Source organism: Protobothrops mucrosquamatus, unplaced genomic scaffold (genome assembly GCF_001527695.2).
Source record: "Protobothrops mucrosquamatus isolate PMUCROS unplaced genomic scaffold, P.Mucros_1.0 scaffold866, whole genome shotgun sequence".
Taxonomy (NCBI): Eukaryota; Metazoa; Chordata; class Lepidosauria; order Squamata; family Viperidae; genus Protobothrops; species Protobothrops mucrosquamatus.
In genome coordinates, this window is record NW_015387121.1 from 235,168 (window position 1) to 257,202 (window position 22,035).

Genomic DNA, 22,035 nt, shown 5'->3' on the forward strand with positions numbered 1-22,035 from the left:
TCATCTTACAATATAAAATGAATGATTGTCCCTGAGGTACAAATGGACACAACTCTTATTGACTACAATTCATAATTTGAAAATGCAAAAACACAAAAAGACAAAAACAGAAATGTGCAGGGGGGAGGGGAAACAATCTTAAAACTGATCGACCTCTGAATTGCTTCACTCTATCATGCAAAAAAAGAAAAGGAGAAAAAGAGGAGCCTTTACACACAGATAATGACAGTAGACTTTTATTAACATATTTTACAATATTGATTATGTAGTTTTAGTTTTACATGTCGATTCTGTTTCTACAGTAATGTACTGTACTTAGATTTCCATTCATACAAGCTATCTCACCAGGACGCTGGAGGAATAATAGCAGCAGCAGCAGAAGCAGCAGCAGCAGCACACACGGCGTTCTAGCTTGGACCTGTTATGCTCTCCAAGTAAGTTTAATAAAGCAGATTTTTAAGAAGTTATGGGAGGAATCCAACTTCTGTTTCAGCAGCATGCAGGCATATTTCAAGTAGGATTTCCAAACAAGTGTCTTCGTGTCTTTTGTCTTTAAACTGACCAGTGACTAATGCACTAGTATCAAAATGAACATTGTGAAATACCAAGGTTTTAAAGTTAAGGCTAATAATTTTACTTCACAGCCATATACACAATCAAAAACATTCCATTTTAAATAACACTTTTTAGTCATTTTCTGAAAACATTATCTCTTGTGAAGTTTCAAACTATACAGAGGAGAAGCCCTGTCATAGTGTTATGCCATGAGATGCCCAGGATATTTCATCTTATCCCCGATGCTCATAAAATGGCTTGTTCTCATTGGTGAGCAATGCAAAAAGAAGAGAGGAGGAGCAGGAGAACTTCTGATGTATTGACAAATGAAGCCATATTTTAGACAAAAAAAAAATGTTTCCAATAATGATGGAACAATATACAGACTTATAGGAATACTCCAAATATTTGCATTCATGTCTTTGTCTACGCAATTTTTGATAAAATATATTGCCATGTATTATATTTTTCTAAAAACTGACAGGGCCTTGAAGATCCTTACACAAATAATCCCCACAGCCTGGCCCATGTGCTTTTCTATAGCCGAAGAGAAAGCAGCTTTCAATCAAATGCAAGACTTTATAATTAAAACACTTCTTTAAAAAAATAGTTTCCAGGTAAAGGCTTTTTTTTCCCCAGGAAAAAATTATGTTTAAAGTATGTAAATGTCACAAAAGCCTTCAAAAGCACTGTTTGAAATTGTCAACTCTGCAAAAAAGAAGAAAAGCATTTTGGCAGCTATATATTAGTACTGAAAAGTACTGCCTGCCTGTGTGCTTCACTTTTTGGCAAGGATGCCTATCCTGGCTGATTTCAAATTCCTCAAAACCAAAAATGCTCTGTTGCTAATTTCTAGAGCACAAAGGCCTGCTCACATCCTCCCAGCCTGTGTGTAAATCAATTTATGCAACCAGATACATACACCAACTCCTTTGTGTAATCCGGGAGTCAAAGGTGTGTGTAAGGAGGGGGGGGGCTGACTGTGCCAAACATGGCCTTGCTCTGAAGCCCTGACTGCCCCCACTGTCTTTTAGATCAACGCATCCTTCACTTGAGCTGTAAAGGGGGTAGGGTGAGGGATAGGAACCATTTGAGCACTGCCATCCTGCAACTCAGTTCCTTATCCCAAGCTGCTTGAAATTCAATTAAGTTTCCAAATAACAGCCCACTGGCAAAATGAAACCTTCTTCTGCACCACAACCCACCCAACCAACCCAAAACAGTGAGCTAATGAGAGTGAGACAAAGGGCATGCTTGGCTGGACCAGTGTCTGACCACGTGGAGCATTTGTTGCAGGTACACAGGCAGTTGAATAGATGTTTTGGGATTTCTTTGTAATTAAATGAACTGAAATGTCAGACACAACATTGTATACATGTTGTATTATATTCAGAGTGGTGAACTACTTATTTTACACAGCTATTTTCACTAATCTCTGGAGTATATCTATGAAATTCCTGAGAATGAATAAGGTTTTCAGCAGTGCCTGAAACTATTTCAATAGCTCTCTGGCAATAAGCGAAATATTTTCTAAAAATCTTTTAGACATTTCTATACAATTCCACAAATTGAAAGTGTTACAACTCTTACATACTTACAAATGCATATTGAGCAAAATCTTAAAACACAAAGAGAGAGAAAAAAGGCGTAACATATTTAGCAGGTGTCTACAGATATACAGTTCATCGGCACAATCAAACCACCCCAATCAGGGAAAAATAAAACACTCAATGGCCATTTAGTGGCATTTTTAAAGTACAATGTGTGCTTGTTTATTAGTGGATTAGAAAGCAACAACTATAAAATTAATTTAGATTCCATATCAAATTAGGAGAACTAATTCCTTTGTGTTTTTAAAATACCAGCACCTAATTAATATAGGGCTTGGTTTCATGACCTGGCTTCATGCTTTCCCAGCAAAGAAAGGGACTGGGTTCCCGTTCCTTTAAAGCAAAAGCTAACCAAGGAGCAAATGTGACGAAGGGGATGTGACAGCACAACAGTTAGTGACCTATAAACCATTGTAATGTGGCCCCCATCGTTTATTGATGTGATCAAAAGTATGTGATACCCACTGCTGTTCCAGCATTTTGTATCTTTCCTTACATATATAGAGTGGTTTGCCACGCCTGTAAAGGAAAAACAAAAATCAGAAAAATAGCAAGGCTGATGCAAAGTAATTGACTATTTTAAACACCACCACCCCAAACTACATTGTATGTCTGGGACTCTGCAGGAAACCCATTATTTTTCACTGGCATCTTTGTCTCAAGTTATCACTTGGTTTATTTGCACAATTTTACTTTGGCCCACACCCCATTTTCCACCGGCTGCCACGGAATCCCACCCACATGCTACACACAAATATTTCTTTAGCTAGGAATAGACCCAAACTGTTACAATAGAACTCTGTTCAAAAATAAAAGCTGGCCAATACGGGCACAAATGCCCATTATCCATGTTTCAAAAATTACCTGAGATCTCTGTCCTCTTCACCATGAGCGTCCAGGTAAACGGAGCCCCAAAGGCAAAACCGATGGCCACGAATTATGATGATTACAGATGCATTGATCAAAAGAAAAATACCCGTTCCAGCTCCACAATTTTGCGAATGCTGAAGTTTCATTACAGAGCAGCAGAAAGAAGAGAAGACATTTGTTGTGAGTGCAATTACAATGAAGAGGGAAATGTTTTGCTTTAATGAATAACTATCATCTTAGAACAATCTTATCCTTGCCTCTTCTATATCTGCAGAACAGCTTTTCTGACTTAAACTATGAACATATTTATGAGCCAAAATCTGCCTTATTATCAAAGACAAGCATGCACAGTATAGATGATTTAGGATTAAAAGAGAAACTGATTCCAGTCTTTTTAGACTTTTAGCAATTGGGAACCAGGCTTACCAAAAAATATTTGTTTTTCATTCTTTCCAATAATTGCTTAATTGAAAGAAGCAATTCATCTAATGCATTATTAAAAATATTTTCCTTTCTAAAATATTTTTGGGCAACAGAACAGTAACTTTAAGAGTCTCTTACCAAGACACATTCACAGAAGCTCTGCCGTTTGCAGCACAGTCCTTTCAAACACACAAAAGCACCACAAACTAAACAAACTGCGGGATCTTTGGGAACTTTGGAACAGATGAAACAAGTCTTTCTGTGATAGTACTGAAAAACAGTATTATAATTTTCAGGCAATTGTAGGAGGTGTGGTAAGTCCCAGGTAGGTTTTTGTATAAGTAAAACCTGAAAAAGAAGATTAAAAAAAAGTTAAATAATATCTTTATGTGCTCTGAATATGCAATTGTTTCCTTGTGAAAGTAAGTTGGCATCTGTTGACTTTGTCAAGTTAAAACACTTTCAAATATTTTTTCTATAGATAAAGGAAGAAATGGCCCAGACTGGAATGATCTGAATGATCAACTCATTTGAGGCCAAATACACTCTTCCAGCTCAGTCCCTGCTTTGGTTTTCCAGAGACACCCATGCAACAAAATGGGGCTCTTCTCAGAACCATTCCCTTCAGGGGAAGTAAGACTCTAGTTGCTTTGTCTTTTCACTCAACCCAGCTTTGTGATTTGTAGGTCTGTGTTTTTTTTTTTTAAAAAAAATGCGCCTCCCCACAAAAGTAATTTATGATATGTTAATTTAATTTCCTCTTTTGTTTTACACATCTATTGTGAGTAATCCTGAATGAAATAACTGCAGTTGAAAACAGTGTGACACTGCAGCACATTCAAAGCAAAAATTGAGCTGTTAAAAAAAGGTCATCCGTGTACATGTATACAGGTAACTAGTACTACATTAGCCCACTGGATAAGTATTATATTAAAACCTGACATTTCCCACTGCGGGCTCTGTAAAAGGACAGCCCTGCCAATCTACGGTGGTAAAATATCAGAAGGAGTCTAGTAGCGCCTTTTCTGACTAACACGTTTGATTAAAAGCCATGAGCTTTCATGAGTTTGAAGTGTGATGGAGTCAGAAAAGGTGCTATCGGGCTTCTCCTGATGAAAATCTGAAAAATTGTTTGCTTACCTTGATTTGCGTTGGATGCTTATCAGCAAATGAGACCAATTCCGAACACCACTGGGATATAATGTCGAAGGCTGACACAGGCCAGTCAAGGCAAGAGGCACTAGGAAACTCTGACGATTGAAAAGAAGATGGTAGCAAACCCAGGCAATTGGCAAGGACAGTAAATTCTTCATCTTCCTATTAAAGAGACAAAACAATCAAAAGGGAAAGAGCTAGACGTAGCATATTCAAAATGAAATAAAATTTCATAATACCTGGCAGCTGGGTAGCTCCCCTCCAAAGAGGTGATGCTGAAGAAGGCTGGTTATCCTGAGGAAAGGCAGGCAGAATTGCTGCAGATAAGTTTCTATGGAGTGTGAGCACCAAGCACTGGAGCTATCCTAAATTAATAGAAACAAACAAAACAGGGACTTTAACTATTTAGCTGTTGAATTGATAACCACGCATGGAATTTCATAGCCAGATATAGCTGGCACTAAAAAAGCTTGACCAAACGATATACATATACTATATACCATATCTTCAGTTTCCTCTTGTTCTTGTTCATAAACCTTCCCTTTGAGAAGTTCACTGATCACGTGGCTCAGTAACACCTGACAAGGCTTTTCTGCGCTGATCGCATTCTGTAATTAAGAAGAAATTCATCACCAAATGAGGAAAAATAAATAAATGCAGTCATTCCCACAAAGGATCCTCAAATGGAGATAAACATTTCAATGCATTAATAAATAATCCCACCAAGAAGGGTTCTGTTATTCCCTTCAGTAGGGAATGCAAATCTTCTGCATATGTAAAAATGGGCCCTACAGAGAAACCAAGTGTTTATACATCAAAGCACTCATAATGCTCTAGACTGGGTAAGAAATTGGGTGGGAGGGAGGGCTGTACATCCTAACTTTCTACAGCAGGATGTCTTACAGACAAGTCAACAGAGGCTTGTTTATTCAAATATACAAAAAAAAAAGAACAATGTACTTAAACAAAATTCAAATGTGGAATCTATTTTTATTTAATTGGAAAGCAACATTCTGATTGTAGGTCAGAACATTTGCATGTACTTCCTGGGCGGTAAGAAGCATCATGACCTGGAAAATAGTGTCAAGATTAGAGAGCCATCTTGCACCAGCAGGCTTGGGATAAAACCAGACTTTCGCTCTGCTTGAGGCAGACTGGCCAAAATACATTCAAACTTCATTCCTGTTCTTACTGTTTGCCTGTGGTATGGATACAACCAAGGTTCCTAACTTACTCCACAGCTTAGAAACTTAAAGAAAAGTATTACAGATCGTTCCAATTGACTAAAGTCATGATGGACGGAAGTGAAGGTAGCGGAGGCATAACAACGGACGGTTGAGCTTTTGGGACGTTGGAGCAGTCATCTGCATCCATGTAAAAACAGGAGGACAGAGACTTTAATAATAAACAAGAAAAAAAAGCTTGAACACTCTACTCCATCCACCTCCATATTACATTAGGGTAGTATTTTTAAAAGGTTATGGCTATCCAGCCCTTGGATATTTCAAAAACTGAGTGTGAGTAAAAGTTAAGTGGCAACATCTGTTGTGGCATGTCTGTAACATTTGTTTATTAGTCAATGTCTATGAATTCAAACATGCAACAAAAAAATGATTGTATTCACACAAGAATCCCAGAGGAAGAAATGGGTTGCCATAACTAACTGATCACTCCTACTTCAGGGTGAGTTTCAATATTCAGGAATGTTCTATAGAGGGAAAACATAACCTATCTTACTAAGAATTCCCTTCTTGAAACATGGTTTGAAGCCATTTTAATTGGGGGTGACAAACAAGGAATATAGTTCAGTGCATTCAGAAAGTATTCAGATCCCCTTCGCTTTTGTCAATTTTGTTATGCTGCAGCCGGATTCTACAGCTGTTGAAATTCATTTTTTTCTCATTAATTTACACTCAGTACCCCATAATGACAAAGTGAAAACAGAATTTTAGAAATGTCTGTACATTTATTAAAAAGAAAAAAACCCTGAAATATCACATTGGCATACGTATTCAGACTCTTTACTCAGTACTTTGTTGAAGCACCTTTGGCAGCAGTTATAGTCTTGAGTCTTTTTGGGTATGACACAACAAGCTTTCAACACCTGGATTGGAAGGTTTTCTGCCATTCTGCTTTGCAAATCCTCTCAAACTCAGTCAGGTTGGATGGCGACCATCGGTGGACAGCCATTTTCAGATCCCTCCAGAGATGTTCAATGGGGTTCAAGTCAGGGTTCTGGTTGGGCCACCCTAGGATATTCACAGAGATGTCCCTAAGCTATTCCTGAATACTTACTGAATGCACTGTATATAGTTATTGATGTCATGCTGCTATGGAGAGAGCCCATGTGGGAGCAATTAGGCATCTTGTATCAAAGTTTACTATTCAAAGTTGAACTTTTGTTAAAAATTCTAACAGTAGCACAATGACCAGGATAAAACAAGTAATGTAACTACTTTGGTTTATTTCAAAGGGCTTCAATACTTATCACCTACTTTTATCTCCGTCCAATTAGTCAGACAGTTCAGTCAACAGCTAATCCCCCAAAGCATATTAGTCATCACCCAGATAAAGAAATCAAAGTTAAAAAGGCTTTAAAGGGCTTTCTGGGTATAAGGTTTTATAAATATTGCTTTAGATTTTTTAAAACAACGTAATAACAATGTAATACTTTAAAATGTTTAAGTATTTTTTTAAAACTATCACAGATAAGCTCTTAAAATATTTCAGAAGTGTTAATCTATCTGTCCCTTGCATTTTGGGGGGGGGGGACATTTCTTTACTGCAATCACAGTTTGGGCAAACAAGTGGAGGCAAGGCCAGTCAAGGAGATGGTGGAGGGCAGGGGGTCCTGGTGTGCTGAGGTCCACAAAGATCACAAAGAGTCAGACATGACTTAGCGACAGAACAACAATATAAAAAAAAATCAGCTACACCATACACCGTACTTTCATACAATAATCTATGTAATTCTAGACAGCAGTTATTTTAAATACATCTTCAGATAAATCAAATCTACCCCCTTTATTTTCACTAAGAACAAAAGACTATTGATTGAACTAACTATGTGAAAGATTAAAAAGCTGGTCTGTCTCCAGTATATAGCTACAGTAGCACTGTTCCAATTACATTTGTAGAATTTACTCATTAACAGTGGATAAAGAGCTCAAGGAATATGTGTTAAACATTTATATACCAAGAGTTCCTTGGTTGAGATGGGTGGCTAAAGAAATTGATTGATTGACTGATTGAATATTGACTCCTATAATGAATACATTTTAAAATAAAAATGGCAGTAATGTTGTCAAGTTGCATTAATAGTTGTGCAATGAAGCTTACATGCCACACATCACAGGATTATTTATTGGCTCTGAATATCATTGATTCTCAGCACTACCACAGTAGGGCAGCCTTCTATTTTCCTATCTCAGAAAGTGTAAATTCCTATAGCTACATTCCAGCAAAAACATTTGACTGGTGATTAACTAAGAGACAACTACCTCCTTAGCAGTCTTCTTCAGATTTTTATTAAATAAACCAACCTTTTTCAGAGCTCCTGAATTCATCCAAGTCATCTTGTCCTCAGGGCTGCATTTCACAGAAAGTGCGACTAGAGCTTGTATGTACAACAGTGTGAAAAGCACTTTTATGATACAGACAAAGTGTTCTGTAACAATACAAAAATATCATTAGACATTCTCAGGCCTCACATTTTTATATATTAAAATATGGTCCCTAATTTATAGAGTCTATAAATCAGCAAGTATTTTTCCCAGATGAGCAATCAAACATGAAGACAATTATACTGTTGAGACAACCATTCTAATTTTAAGCCTCCTGGTTTAAATCAATGTTTTATTACCGTCAGTTCATGTTATAAATTTACTACTCTGTACTACTCTTCTTTGTTTATTCTGCAAGTCATGTGAGTAATGAGGCAATAGTTCTTGTGCTGTCTGAATAATTTAACAAATCTCAAAACTTTTGTCAAAGCCATGTTAAAAAAAGATATCACTGCCTTTTAAATACACTAATCTAAAATATTCATTATCTGATCATAATAATGAGATCTTGCCCCTAATAATCAAGAGTGGTAGACTAGACCAAGAGTTCTCCTAATAGGCAGCACAATGAATAAACTGCATAATTAGAGTTATTTTAATGATACTGGATCTACCCAAAAATGTGTAGATCTATCCCTCAGAAACACTCAAGCTTCGTAATGTGCAGAAAGATATAATTATAAATATAATTACACGATAAGCCAAGAAAACTAAACATCTTTCCAAATTTGTCTTCTAGATATTCACAGAATCCACACATTGTTTTGAATGTTTCTATACAACTTTTTAAATTTAACATATTTCTTGAAACGCTGTAGCCATAACTGAAAGGGTGCTTGCTAATACTGAATGACATTACAGTACACTTCACGGTTATTGCTATAGCATTCTATGCTGTTTCTCACAATTTAAATTAAATAGGATTGGCCTTCCTTCCACAAATAGTCCATGGCATAATGCTGGATCTGTGCTAAACTAGCTTGCTTTAAGAACAAGTATTTGTGCTTCCAATTTGCTGAACTGCAGCCCTGGTATCATTAATCCTCGCCCATGCTGGTCAAAACAAATGGAGCTGTAGTTAGGCATCATCAGAAGGAGCAAAGGTTCTCCACCCATGCCTTGAATACTGTATTCCAGAGTTCTTCCTAAATTCTACATCTCCTACCAAGATGTAGAACTTAGAAACAAGCTTCCACATAGCCTTAACTTTTTCTTATTTCTCAAATTGCCCAAGTTGAGGTTTTCTTCCCATCATGTTAACTACCTCATTGACCTGTTTAGTTCCAAGGCAACTGAACACACCATGCCCCTATACTAGAAGCTAACAAGTATCAGAAGACTCATTGCCATGAACAGATCTAAATAAGAGCTAGATTAAATAGGATGCTACTCACACTTACAGTGTGAGCCTGTATATATGCTAAATGTATGAGTGTATGACTCTCTCTGCATGTGTGTGTGTGTGTGTGTGTGTACACAGAGACATACAAAAACTACAGTAATTGCAAGGAGATGCAATTATGAATGGAACTGGACGGAAGGAAGGACAAGGGACAAATCCCTTTGTTTCTCCCATAATCCCAAACCAGATTGCTCTACTCTGCAGGTGCTCATAGCACTGAGATAAAACCTTTCATTAGCCTTTCTCCTAACTGCTCATTCTAGACAGCCCTAAAAATTGCTTACCTGCTGCCTTTCATGTATTTTTAGAATTCATGAGAACCGCAAACCAATGACAAATAGTTTTCAAGTTAAAAAAAAGCTCCACTTCTCTACAATGAACAGATTTTTAAATTGTTCATTTAGAAAATATTCAGAATTCTGATGAGCTCTTACATTGTCCATCTTCTGCCCACTTAAGGCTTTATTTTTTAACTTTAGACAAGTCTTATCTTCATTTATTCATAGAGAAAAAAAATTCTTGCACAGCTGATTATGCCTTTAAAGGAACTCAGCTAAGGTATAAAAAAAAATCATAAGAGTAAACCCAACAGCATGTCAATTGACCCTATAAAAAGTGAAATGTTTGCTTATACTGTAATAAAATAACAAAATGAATCCTGTAATACAGCTGTGCAAAAGAAATTAGGTTAGCCTTTTCAAAATGATAAATTTAAAAACTTTCAAAATATACAGTAATAAAGAATTCCTGCTTCCAAGATATCTTCAGACTCCAATAAAATGCTTGAATATATGTACATGCAACAACCATTACACATACTGTATTATAGCAGCTACCACTGTCCTCTGTGCCAAAAATGCTAGTTTGCATAATAAAAATAAATTATTCATCCCCCTCCACTCTCCAGCATTCACAATGCAATGTAAAATACTTTTATTCGGCAAACAAATGAAAGAAGGTCAAAGAGGAAAAATCTTTCCATGCTCCTGCAACTCAAAGAATTTAAAGAAATTCTTGGGCCTCATGGCCTCCCCTCCATTGTTATTTGATAAAGCTGAGAAGACAAGACTTACAGATATGGCTGCCAAAGACACAACAAAAATTCTGCCTGCTGCCAACTTCTAAAGATAAGGTAAAGTCATTCCTAAAATAAGATTGATTTGCTGCAATTCTCAAAATCGCAAGAGAGAGATAACTACTGCCCTCTGTCTATTATTTTTGTAACTTTCGTAACGTACCTTTGCGCAGTGGCTGAGGCATGGTTAAGATCTGGATGAGCAAAAGAGATGGGACATCCTTATAAAGCACTGGAACCTCTGGCTGATCCTCACTGCACATCCTGACAAAAATACATGCCATTAAAATCCATGTTAATTTTCTCAAGATTTAAATACATTTCTTGATCCATTGCTATTTGATTCTAAGTAGCAAATAGAACAACATCATTTAAAAGTAAAATTGAAAATATTTGGACTGAGACTGAATTTATTTCACCTTGATTATCTAATCATATTTGTGACATGTGAAGAAACAAAATTAAGTTGAATGCAGTGGGAAAGTGGTATTTAAGAACTTTGTGTGATAAAACAAGAAAAGATAGACTCAAAAGAATGAATTGGCAATAGATGAATGCAAATTCAGTACAAAAGCACAAATTAGTACTTTGAGGGTTTTTTTTAATTATAGAAAGAAAATTGGACAAATGGAAAAACCAACACATGAAGCAAATCGAAGCAAAAGCAAACACATGAAGCAAATTGTATAAGCAAAGCTTTGCTTAGCTTATAAATGGCTTCCCTTTTGATTCACCAAATTTACTGTAAAAAATTCAATAAAAATTCAATTCATGGTTATATGAATTTCCAATTGGCATTCTAACTTCCCAAACTTAAAAAAACGTGTGGATAGCTATGTAAATGTGAACACAAAGATGTAAAATAGTTATGCTAAATAGGAATTGATAAGCACATTTAAAATGATTATTATAGTACTGCAAGTAAAACTAACCCAACTTATATTTTACATGTATTCAATCTTCTCAATAATTGGCAACATTCATTTCTCTTTTAGGTATATTTTAACAGGTTGCTAAACTTTCATAAATCAAATAGAATGATCTTTGCAAAAACAAATAATGCATTTAGTTCCTTCACTAGAAGTGAAAGAGTAAAATTCTAGAAAATGCCTTTTAGATAAGCTTCTTTAGTTTATGTCAAGCATCAGAGTAAACTAAGCCTTAAATCTACACTGTATTTTATATTAAAAGCTTAAGCAACTTCATCATGATATGGAACCTGTCCTTTAAAAGTCTGTTTGCAGTATAGAATATCCACTCTACTAATCCCTTCAATATCTATGAGACAAGTTGATAAATATAGTTTTGCAATGCACCCATAGAAGCAGTTAGTGAGGAAATAGCCCTAATATTTTTCAGGGAAAAAGACCACAATTATTGCATGTTGAACAAAAATTTGCCATGTTGGTTTAAGAGCTTGCATATTCCAAATTCAGAGAAATTAACAACATTGCTGGGAATCATGGCTGAACAAAAAAGGTGGGTTTCCTCATTGCTGACCCAGATTTCCAAATGCAATCTATACAAATAAACTATGGCTATACTAAGCTAATAAGAGCTAGTTTGATTTAGTGGTTAAGGCATTAGGCTAGAAGCCAGGAATCTGCGAATTCTAGCCTGCATTAAGCATGAAAGCTGGCTGGAGAACTTTGGGCCAGTCACTCTCTTTCTCAGTCCAAGTCCTTGGAGATTAAAGGAGATTGTGTGTGTTCACCACTTGAGTTATTTATAAAAAATGTGGGAAATAAATATTAAAGAAATAATAAATAACATCAAGCCAACTGCCCAGTCTGTTTCATACATGCTAGACTCCATGTCTTTTCTGACTTTCTGAGGGAAATGGTGCAATTCTTTTAAGTAAAAAAATGGGAAGCTGGTATGGTGCAATTAAAGGGCCAGGCTACAGTGGCATCCTCATTTAATGGGCTTAAGTTCCACATGCTTCCCATAGACGTTCTTGGTCATAAAGAGTGAGAGGCTGAAGTTTAAGGAATTATTGAGAACTATGCTCATCTACTCAGGAAAGAAAGGCAAAGGTAAAGGGAGGCTGGTAAGGACACCATGGGGATTTAGAAGGGGTGGGGGAAGCAACTGCCCAATTTTCTTTCTGGTAAATGTGTGTCATGTGACTAGCCACACCTACCATAGTGGCCATTATGTGAATATGCAAAAGAGCAGCCATTTGTCTGAAGAACAAGAACATGATCTCTAAATTCCAAGTGTTTCCTGCATTTGTGCTAACTCAAAGTTTTTTTTTATATGCATATAAAACAATGAGCTGCTGAACAAGCCACAATCACCCTTTGAAATAAAGTTTATCACTCATTTGGCTAATATGTACTTTTCTAGAGGTGTACTTAACATGTTTCAATTAACCAAGGAACACAAACAATATTGCTAACTGGGTAGGTCTGATATTGTCTGATATAAGGGTTTTTTGAAGTCTGGAATGCTATTTTAGGGATTACACTTCTGTTTTATGCATCCTGCCCCCAAGGCCAAGAAAATGCAAAACTATTTTTTGCAATAATAATGTGTTGAGGGGATTTTGGACACCAGAAAAAAAAAGTTCATAAACTGCATGCAATGCTTGAGGCTGTGGTTGTTTATCCTAAACAGGATTGATTAAAACATGGTGAATATTAAAAATATCTATATACTTACTCCAATTCTTCATCCTGTATCAACCGTGTCAGTTTCTTCCATGGATTGTAAGCAGAATCAATGCTGTAGAGTCTCATGTGCATAGCCAACACGTGAAACAGCTGATCTATAGAAAGAGAAATGAAGAGGGAGTTTTTTAGATGAAATTTCTCGATTTTATATCCCTTTGAAAAGGTTTATTCAGCATTTTTTTATATTTGTCTAAGAGGACGGCTCAAAAAATTCCAATCCCAGATAAAACAATGAGGTGCACTAGATGACTTTGAGTACTCATTAATTGTTATTTAATCGAGTTCATTCACCATTTCAAAGATAAAATGAGGCATACTTCCCTATAAACCAGTGGTTCTCAACCTGTGGGTTGGGACCCCATTTGGGGGTCAATCGATCATTTCATGGGGGTCGCCAAGCAAGGCTGTCCGCCATTTTTTTTGTCCGCCATTTTTTTGTCCGCCATTTTTTTTCCCTTTTCCGGCGGGTGCCTTACCTCCCTTGGGCTGGGTCAGCTGGTGGTCGGCCTGCTCCGTCTCTGCCGCTTGCCAGCTACGCCTCGGCCGGCGCAGGGGGCGGAACCACGCATGCGCGGCACTCCCGGGCAGGGAAAGTCCTCGACTTACGACCGGTTGGGTAGTCCTCGACTTATGACCGGTTTAGTCCTCGACTTACGACTGATTTAGTCCTCAACTTATGACCGGTTTAGTCCTCGACTTACGACCGGTTGGGGTCGCAGCATTAAAAAGGTTGAGAACCACTGAGAAACCATGCTGAGAAACAACAATAGCCAAGTCACAGATTTTTGAATTTTTATTATTGTTTAAAAAGTCTTATTGAAGGGTGCTTTCTGATTAGGATTTTGCTGGACTTTGTTTTTCCTGGACTTTTAAAGGAAATCCAACTGCCAACAACTGTTTTCACAACCTTTGCTTTACCTTTTTTTGAAAGCAGGTAAGGAGCTACAAGAAGGTGTAGCTAAGGTGCTAGCACCTTTTTGTGTAGACTTGTTAATTGCTTATACTTTCTGCATTTCCTTTTGAATTTATGATTTACAATTGCTTTCCAAATTTATAATTCAGAATAGTACATTGTGAATGTCAGGAAAGGATGTCTGGCCCAGAAAAAGGTAAATCTGAAAGTTGGCAACACAATGATCACATGTCAGTTTTGGCTATCATGGAAGTATTAAACTATTCCTGATTTCCTTTAAAAAAAAGTTCTAGGCACTGAAACCTATATTTATTCTCAAACTAAGCTCTGATCTCCATTTCCCTACACTGTTCTTTAGACTTTACATGGATCTAGAGAAATTCAAAAATGGGAGAGGGGAAAGATAACTTAAAAATGTGAGGAGCTTTTGCAGCAAAATATGGGAGAAGTGGTAATCAAGGGTAGTTGGAAGAGGAATTCTATATAGGAGTAGAAGGAGATTGAGTGACAGTTCAAAAGCAGAGAGAGCAAAAGAGGCAGCACAAAGCAAATGCTCATACACATGAATGCCCTTTATTTCAAAAGTCTTCCATTGATTCTTGTTTGTTCCAATGTCTCTCCTTCCCTTTTTACCTGAGGTTCTGGAAATCATTTGGTCTTATTCCGATCATGTTTTCTAGTGAGATATTCTTGTAGTTCATGTGAATGACCTGTTGATAATTAAGATGAACCATCTTTCTTCAAAATTAGTGCTATTAGATAGATATACTGACCACTTGTCACAGCCAGGAGTATAAAATACTACTGCCACAACTAAATTTCTTTGGTGCTACAGGTGAACATTTCAATCCGATCTATGTACAAGAAATCAGGGGTCCCCAACCCTTGGTCCGCAGCCTGGTGCCGGGCTGCAGCCCGTTTGGGACCGAGCCATGGAAGTGGTGTGAGAGCGTGCACAAAGCTGCATTTGTGAAAGCAGTGTGTGCATGCACGTGAAATCAACTCCTCTCCCTCCCCCTGCTGCCACCACCGCTTCCACCTGTCCGCTGAGTCGGACAGGCTGGAAACAGCTGTACAAGATATTCTTAGTTTCATGGAATGGTTCTATTTTTCAATCTTTCTCATTAATAGCAAGAGCTCCTTAGAACTCAATCTTGGGTATCTCTTATTCTCTTTATATCAGCGGTTCTCAACCTATGGGTCGCGACCCCATTTGGGGTCGATCGACCATTTCACGGGGGTCGCCAAGCAAGGCTGTCTGCCATTTTTCCCCCTTTTCCGGCAGGTGCCTTACCTCCCTTGAGCTGGGCCAGCTGGTGGTCAGCCTGCTCCGTCTCTGCCGTTTGCCAGCTACGCCTCGGCCGGTGCAGGGGGCGGAACCACACATGCGCGGTGCTCCCGGGCAGGGAAAGTCCTCGACTTATGACCGGCTGGGTAGTCCTCGACTTACAACCGGTTTAGTCCTCGACTTAGGACCGGTTGGGAGTCACGGCATTAAAAAGGTTGAGAACCACTGCTTTATATAATCTTTCTCTAGGTTCTCTGATTTTACATATCAAATTCTGCTACTACGTTTTTGAGATTCAGAATGGGACAACTTGCTATGGCCAACTCACTGCAGGACAACTCAATAATTCAATTTAATTATTTAAAATAATCAAAAAAATATTTTTTGTTATTCTCATTTAATTTTGTCCTTCCTATAGCATCCTTCCTTTAATGATTCTATTCTATTTGATATTAGTTTAACTCTTGTCCTGCGGTGAATTGTCCTATTGCGAGTTGTCCTAGACCCTTGAGATTTGCCTGTCACTGCCTTGGATTTCATGATCTTGGCATTGCTCTCCAACTGCCTAGGCAGGATTTGAGACTGAATGTGCTGTATCACCTTTAACTGAACAATGAATAAGACTAAGAAATTATTGTACTTTGCTTTGTTCATCTCATCACTCCTCTAACTGTATCTTACTCTGTGGTTCAAGGTTGCCAGTTACAGATTCCCCCCATTTGTGAGGAACCTAACAATCCAAATTGAAAAATACCCTTGCTAGGTCCATAGAGTAAAAGCGTTAGGAATCGGAAACTCACTTCTAGGTTAGCCAAGGCTTTTAGTTCATGCTTTTCTTTCTGTGTTTGCATTAATGTAGCAAGCTTACGGCTAGGTTACTCCAGAGCTTATTCTAGTCCTTGATGTTGCTAGTGATATTATTTTGGACCTTCCTTACATTGCCTTCAACTCTTTTTATTGCTAATCATTGCATTAGTTGGAAATTCAAGTAAGATACACTACCGTGTTTTCCTGAAAATAAGGACTATTCCAAAAATAAGCCCTAGCTTGATTTTTACATGTGCGCCCAATATAAGCCCTACCTCAAAAATAAGCCTTAGTTTTGGGGCGAGGCGTGCACATAAAAATCAAGCTAGGGCGGGAGTGGTGGAGCTGCCCCACGTGCCCCGCACCCGCTTACCTTAGAACCGCTGCAGCCAGGCCTCCAACGTCCCAACACCTGTCGCACCACTGCCTGAGTTTTTCTACGGCTGCTTGTGGCCTCATGCCACGTGGCGCATCGCACCACTGCTGCCAATTGTAGCAGCAGGCCGTGAGGCTTGTCGCACTGATTGCACTGCTGCCACCGCTCGCAGGACACATGGCTTGTTGCACCGATTGCACCAGTGCCGCCGTTCACAGCAGGAGGCCACAAGGCTCGTCATGCCGATCACATCCGCTTGCGATCAGCACAACGGGCCTTGCGGCCTCCTGCAGCAAATGGCGGCATTGGTGCAATCAGCGCAATGCGCCCTGTGGCCTCCTGCTGCAAGCGGTGGTGGCATGATGCGCCACATGGCATGTGGCTGCAAGCAGCTGCAGAAGAACTCAGGCAGCAGCATGACAGGTGTTGGGCGTGGCAGACCTGGCTGCGGTGGTCCTAAGGTAAGACATCCCCCCAAAATAAGACCTGGTGCTTCTTTTGGAGGCAAAAAAAATATAAGACCGGGTCTTATTTTGGGGAAAACACGGTAACACAAATTACAGGGGCTGATGAATTACACATACAGTTTATTTGAAATACCTGCTGTTGGCTCACATTCCTGCACACTTGACTCCCATTATCAGTCTTTTGCTACTATCATATTGTGGAACAACCACATCCCAACAGATTAATATATATGCCAGACATTTCAGTTTACAGATTTATTTTACATTATGATATAACTGATTGTAATATGCATTTTTAAATTCTATGTTTTTACTGCACTTAGTTATGCATCCATAAAAACCAAATCATTACCATCACTGCTTCTGCTACATACAGACGGATGGATGTACAAACAGATCCACCAAAATCCTCTGTTATTCATTTTGATATCTAGAATATAGTCCAGCTGTGCCCACAGGCACATCTAAGATTATCTGTTAATTTTTATGCAACCAAAGCCCCCATCTCTTCCCTGTTCAGAATAAAGAGGTCCAAGAGGAGATAAATGAAATAGGATACTTGAGGTTTATTTTTTTCAGATCTACAAATCAAGGCTGCTATAAGAATTACACAAAATGAACCCGGGGAAATAACAATAACAATATTATTTCCCTTCTATTTAAACTAGGTAATTTCTCTTTCAAATATAGATCTAATCAGAATTACTTCGTAGATGGAAATCCCATGTTTTCAACTGTTTTCAATTCCCCACCCCCTATATTCCCATGTATATTTTGATTCAATTTTAACATATTCCAGCCAAGGGTCCAAATGCATTTTATTAAGACTGTTTCTTTCAAAATAGTGCAGACAATGTATTTTTAGTTGGTATCAGTATAGAGGCGCTCCAATTTTTTTTTTTGCCCCACCCAAAAACTTATTTCTACTTTCTCTTTACTAGATTTATTACTCCTGTTTCTAGCCTTCTGTCCCTAGCACTTGTAGAGGCTCCTAAAAATGCCACGTGTAAATATAAATCGCAGAAGGAATTAATTTATTTTCTACAAATAGACGATTATTCATAGACACTTGGGAGGCCAAAACAGGCTCATGCTGAAGTCAGCTGCTTCATGTAGAGCTTGAGGGCTGTAATTAACTTCTTGGTTTGCCAAATAATTGTAGGCACAGATGACATTGGAACTAAGTGCTGTCACCTGTTTTCTGAATTGGCAGCAGTGAATTAGGACAAAATGAGCTCCCTTTCAAACTGACAAGAGATGTTTAGTGAACATTCATTCCTTTGTTCTTTGACTTGTATACGTTTACATAAGCAATAACCCCACCCACCCAGGCTAAAAAAATTCTCCTATGGAAATGGAGGGTTGCGGGGTTGTAGCTGTGGAACGTAAAACTGTGTTTTTATTTGGGGGGGGATTTACATTTAGAAGAGCCTCTCTGTAAAAGGCAAAGAGAAGGATTGCTGTATTTGTTGATGCTCTTCTACAGAACCTTGTTGCCACCTCCTACAGAGTTCTAGAGAGTTCCTCAAATCTCTGGAAAACAGCCTGCTTCAGTTTTCCAGTCACGAAACCTGTCACTGGATGGGGCACAATTACATATACCTCTTGGTATTGGTTCAATTGTAGTACCTCAAAGCACAATTTGGCATAATCATAGATTCATGTATCTTTTCTCTGGCTATTTGATGCTGATACAATTTTATACACATAAATTCCCAGCAATGTATAGTCGGCCTTTTATCTAACAAACAACTATATCATGATTTGCAGAAACGGTACAGAAATTCTGGCATATGGCTGGGAACTTATGAGACCAAAGGAAAAACTTGTTTGTTCACTCAATGCCATTCATAGCTAGTACCAAAAAACTTACAGTATAACTCATTTATATTTCTTTTTGTGGATATTACCTGTTTTCATTACAAAGGGGGAAAATGATCAGGATCACTTCTATTTGTATTATAATTATGCTTTTATTCTAAGCAAACATTGCATTGCTGGACACTAAGAAAAAAAACACTGTCCTATTTCAAGGTAAAATATGTTACTCTCAATAGCATGTCCTGCAGCTATCGAAGAAAACCAGATTGTTATAGATAAAGAAAACACAGAAATAAACTAAATTCATTCATTTCCTGTATAAATTGCATTTAATTTTTCTGAAAATTATCTACAAATTAATATTAAGGTTGAAATCTTAATTACTTACTGGTGGAACAACTCGTAAAATCCAAAGGCGCTTATTTCCAAGTACAAATGCATAAAGACAATAATCATAGGGTGGCATTTCATATTTTGGACTTCATCCACTACATATTGGTTCAGAATAAACCTATATTTAGTTGTACATGATCCCTAAGCAGCATAATACACCAAGAAATGTTGCTTGTGAGACTTAGAAGATAGCAAGTACTCCTCAGGTTAGATTATTAGTACCAAATTAGCTTCACCTAGAATCCATATATATATAATTATATTATTATAAAGAAAAAAAACTTCTATAGTAATTTAAACCAAAATTTTAATAACATTGATTCACACACTATGTAATTTTATTTTTTTTCTTCCACCAAACTGGCGGGGGGGGGCAAACATTGCCCCCTAATGGGAAGATGGTTCTAAAGAAAAAGGGCAAGAAATGTGTCTTCTTTCTTTACAAGTACTGAATTTGCAATTCTAAAAATGCATCTATACTTTTTACTAAACAGTTAGCACTAGCATTTCTAGTCAGCTAGATGGAATTTAACAGTGTCCAGATCACTAAATTCTGCTATTTTTAGATGAATATAAAACAGGATACATAAAGCCATGTGGTCTTTGGTGGACTCAGCTAGACCTAACAACAAATAGAAATTTAGGTACTCTTACTGCTTTTTTCAAAGCAGGCTTAAATGGTAGTGTTTTTTAACTGTACTTATAGAGATTTTACTGTACATTTAAAATTATAATCAAGCGGGTAGTTGCCAAAGAAAGGTTAAAAAAAAACAGCAACATAATCGCCCAATTAGATACATCTATACTAACATATAACCACTGGGCCACCGTGCCCCACACACAGAGAGAGAGAGAGGGGGGGCTTGTTGGCTAGAAAGCCAGCAGCCTAGGTTCAAGACCCGACCGCCACGTGACAGGGTGAACTCCCATCCACGCCCCAGCTCCTGTCAACCTAGCAGTTCGAGAGCATACAAATGCAAGTAGATAAACAGGTACTACTTCAGTGGGAAGGCAATAGAGCTCCATGATATTATGCTGGCCACATGACTGTGAAATGTCTTCGGAAAGCACTGCCTCAATGGCCTTGAAATGGAGATGAACACCGCTCCCTACAGTCAGCAACAACTAGCGGAGTAAAATCCACAGGGACTCCTTTACCTATACTAATATATTAACAGTCTGTTCATTCAGTAACTTAAAATGGTTGCGGAACAAATTATTTTTAGGAGAATCCTGAAAGTTGTAAGATGTACTTTGAAAAAGTCCATAGCATTCTATAAAGTGGAACGAAATAGCAACAAATGTGATAAATATAGCAATCAATAAATCCAATTAAAAAGTCCACGTAATACTGTATAAATGAGCAAAAACCATCTAGCATTTTTGGTCAGTATTAATTCTAAATATGACATATAACAGAATCCTTGTAAATAATCCACTTCTTACTCTTAATTCTCTTTTTCCCATCCCTTTTTTTTATTAAGATTAGATAATAGGCATCCATGCAGATTTTATACAACACAAGACAATGCTGCTTAATTAATGTCAAGTTTTATCTAGGGCAGAAGTAACAACATTTTGGTGACTTTGAATTTCAGTCACCAGCAAGAGCACAATAAGTAGCATTAGGTTGTTACTTAGGAGGATATAATTTTTGGCTCATGCATATGGTATTTACAGGGTGGTTTAATTATGTTACTTAGTCATATGTAAAACTAATTCAATAACACTCTTTTACTTGAAGGATTGTAGCTTTGGGCTACAGACTTTACAATGATTTTCAAGGGAGTTGAGATTAGCATGAGACAAGCACAGCTTTGTGAAAAAACCATTTACCTATTATCAGCTTTGACCTAATAATATAAGCTCTAAAAACAACTACTGAGTGATTGCAAAAAGTGATTAAAAGTGGAATTATAGAGGCTTAAAAGTCGAAAAAAGTTGTCTGACTCCAACCTAAACACACTGTCATAGGTATACTTCAATGTTTGAACTTTTAAAAATGGATGCAGCACCACTTAGCAAAATTAGAAGAGATAACAAATTAGAAACCTTTAATGAACATTTGCAATCATTGTATTGAATTTCAAAAAAAAGCTTTTTTTAAATTTAATATTTTGGCTTCTGTTGACTATTTTTATCGTTTGATTGTAATTAATTTATTCTTCTATTCTTTAATCTGCTTCCTTCATACTTGTAAATAAAACAAAAAACAGCTCTTTGAACATTAAGTAGCTAGATAGACAAAATTCAAAAACAACTCTGATTTTTGCAATCATTTCTACATAGTTTAAATTATTTGCTATTTTCAAATATTACTTTAATCCCAAAAGAGGTAAAACCCTAAAATATAGAAATGTAATACAATGTAAAACCCATACTAATTTTTTTAAAAAGTCATCTTCGGGTCAAGCTTTACTTCTGGTTATTTCATGGGCAGCATTAGACTCAAAAGTGACATTACCTTAATTTGCCTACAGAAAGAGTTCCATAATCAACATTGATTGTTACCAAAAAGATCCTGTGCTATGATTCCACCCACACTGCTGTTGTAAAATAGGGCTTCAATTACAGCTCATAAATTACAAATATATTCACCACCGTAACTATGACCCCAAAACTTTTAGAGATTACTACATAAG

General features: G+C 37.4%; 1 protein-coding gene across 1 annotated transcript in view; it reads right to left on the reverse strand.

Annotated features, from left to right (window-relative positions):
• Nucleotides 1-214: 214 nt before the first annotated feature.
• UBR3 (ubiquitin protein ligase E3 component n-recognin 3) overlaps nt 215-22,035 on the reverse strand; it is a 91,706-nt gene continuing 69,885 nt past the window's right edge. Inside the window, exons 31-39 of the mRNA XM_015819177.2 lie at nt 13,318-13,423; nt 10,817-10,917; nt 8,156-8,280; nt 5,114-5,221; nt 4,853-4,978; nt 4,599-4,775; nt 3,597-3,806; nt 3,030-3,169; nt 215-2,684 (exon numbers count right to left, since the gene is read on the reverse strand). Of these exons, the coding sequence (XP_015674663.2) occupies nt 2,567-2,684; nt 3,030-3,169; nt 3,597-3,806; nt 4,599-4,775; nt 4,853-4,978; nt 5,114-5,221; nt 8,156-8,280; nt 10,817-10,917; nt 13,318-13,423 (1,211 nt within the window). The 3' untranslated portion in view covers nt 215-2,566. The remainder of the gene's footprint in view (nt 2,685-3,029; nt 3,170-3,596; nt 3,807-4,598; nt 4,776-4,852; nt 4,979-5,113; nt 5,222-8,155; nt 8,281-10,816; nt 10,918-13,317; nt 13,424-22,035) is intronic.